At 38.6% G+C, this 1,025-nt stretch overlaps 1 protein-coding gene across 1 annotated transcript; it reads left to right on the top strand.

Moving 5' to 3' along the window:
• Window positions 1-263: 263 nt before the first annotated feature.
• On the top strand, window positions 264-1,025 carry LOC147510021 (F-box protein At5g41720-like). Its single transcript, XM_086597985.1, has one exon. The coding sequence runs from the start codon at window positions 264-266 to the stop codon at window positions 1,023-1,025; it is 762 nt and encodes a 253-aa protein (XP_086454111.1).

The raw sequence follows: 1,025 nt of genomic DNA on the forward strand, positions 1-1,025 counted from the left end.
AGGCATAATTGAGAAGCATCAGTTTTAGTGTTAAGTAGGTGGTTAGATTCAAATATCAAATGAGAGCTTACTGATAATGCCACGGGAATCAATAGGACACCATAAGTTTACTATAAGACGTTATGTATGCCATACTCTGGTAAAAAACGGTTGAGTTAAATATTAAATGTAGAAAACTTCTAAGCATTGAGAGAATATTAAAGGTTCGAATATCAAACCAGAAAACTCAACACTTGAAATTAAACCCACTCGAAAGAACAACAATGGAGGGATCCACTTCACATGGAAAGAACAACAACAACAACAACAACAACCAAACCAATAACACCAACGAGGACATGCCAGCAAAAATTTGTGAAGAGATTGTCAAACGTGCTCCACTTCCATTTCTCAATAAAGCCAAGTTCGTATGCCAAAAATGGGTAGACTTTACAAGTTCAAGTTCCTTCACCAAGGAGCATGCATTGATGACGGGATATTTTCTTGGTTACATCATAAATATGGAAAACAAAAGGGAAACGACAATAACTTTTGCTTCCAGCATTGCAAACAACCAATCAATTCCATTTCCAAGTTTGGACTCCAAACCATATGGTACATCAGTTATTGCCTCGTCAATGGAAGGTATTGTTCTCTTGAACACACCTTATGAAAGATACCAGCAATTTTACGTATGCAAACCAACGACTAGAAACGTTCATCACCTAAATAATCCCAGGAACATATTCTTCACCGAAAGTGTGGGCATGGTGGTGAATTCTGTGGAACCTTTGCGATTCAATATTGTTCGGATTTCAATACCGAGGTACAACACTGTCAGGCCTTCCCGAGACAACAAAGCGAGGACATGTGTCTATCGTCATGTTGAATTGTTTGATTCCCAAGTTGACAAATGGAAAAGGTTGGACGACCTGGAGTTAACAAATGAACACATTAGCAGGAATGTCGGAGTTGTTGCAAATGGAATTCTGCATTGGTCTCTTTGGCATGCCGGAATATTGGTTTTTAAAGTTTGTCGGGAGTAG

Source organism: Coptis chinensis, chromosome 3 (assembly GCF_015680905.1).
Source record: "Coptis chinensis isolate HL-2020 chromosome 3, ASM1568090v1, whole genome shotgun sequence".
NCBI lineage: Eukaryota > Viridiplantae > Streptophyta > Magnoliopsida > Ranunculales > Ranunculaceae > Coptis > Coptis chinensis.

Bases quoted from the DNA above. Each gene is read 5' to 3' on its own strand.
- LOC147510021 (XM_086597985.1), top strand. From the start codon at position 264: ATGGAGGGATCCACTTCACATGGAAAGAACAACAACAACAACAACAAC.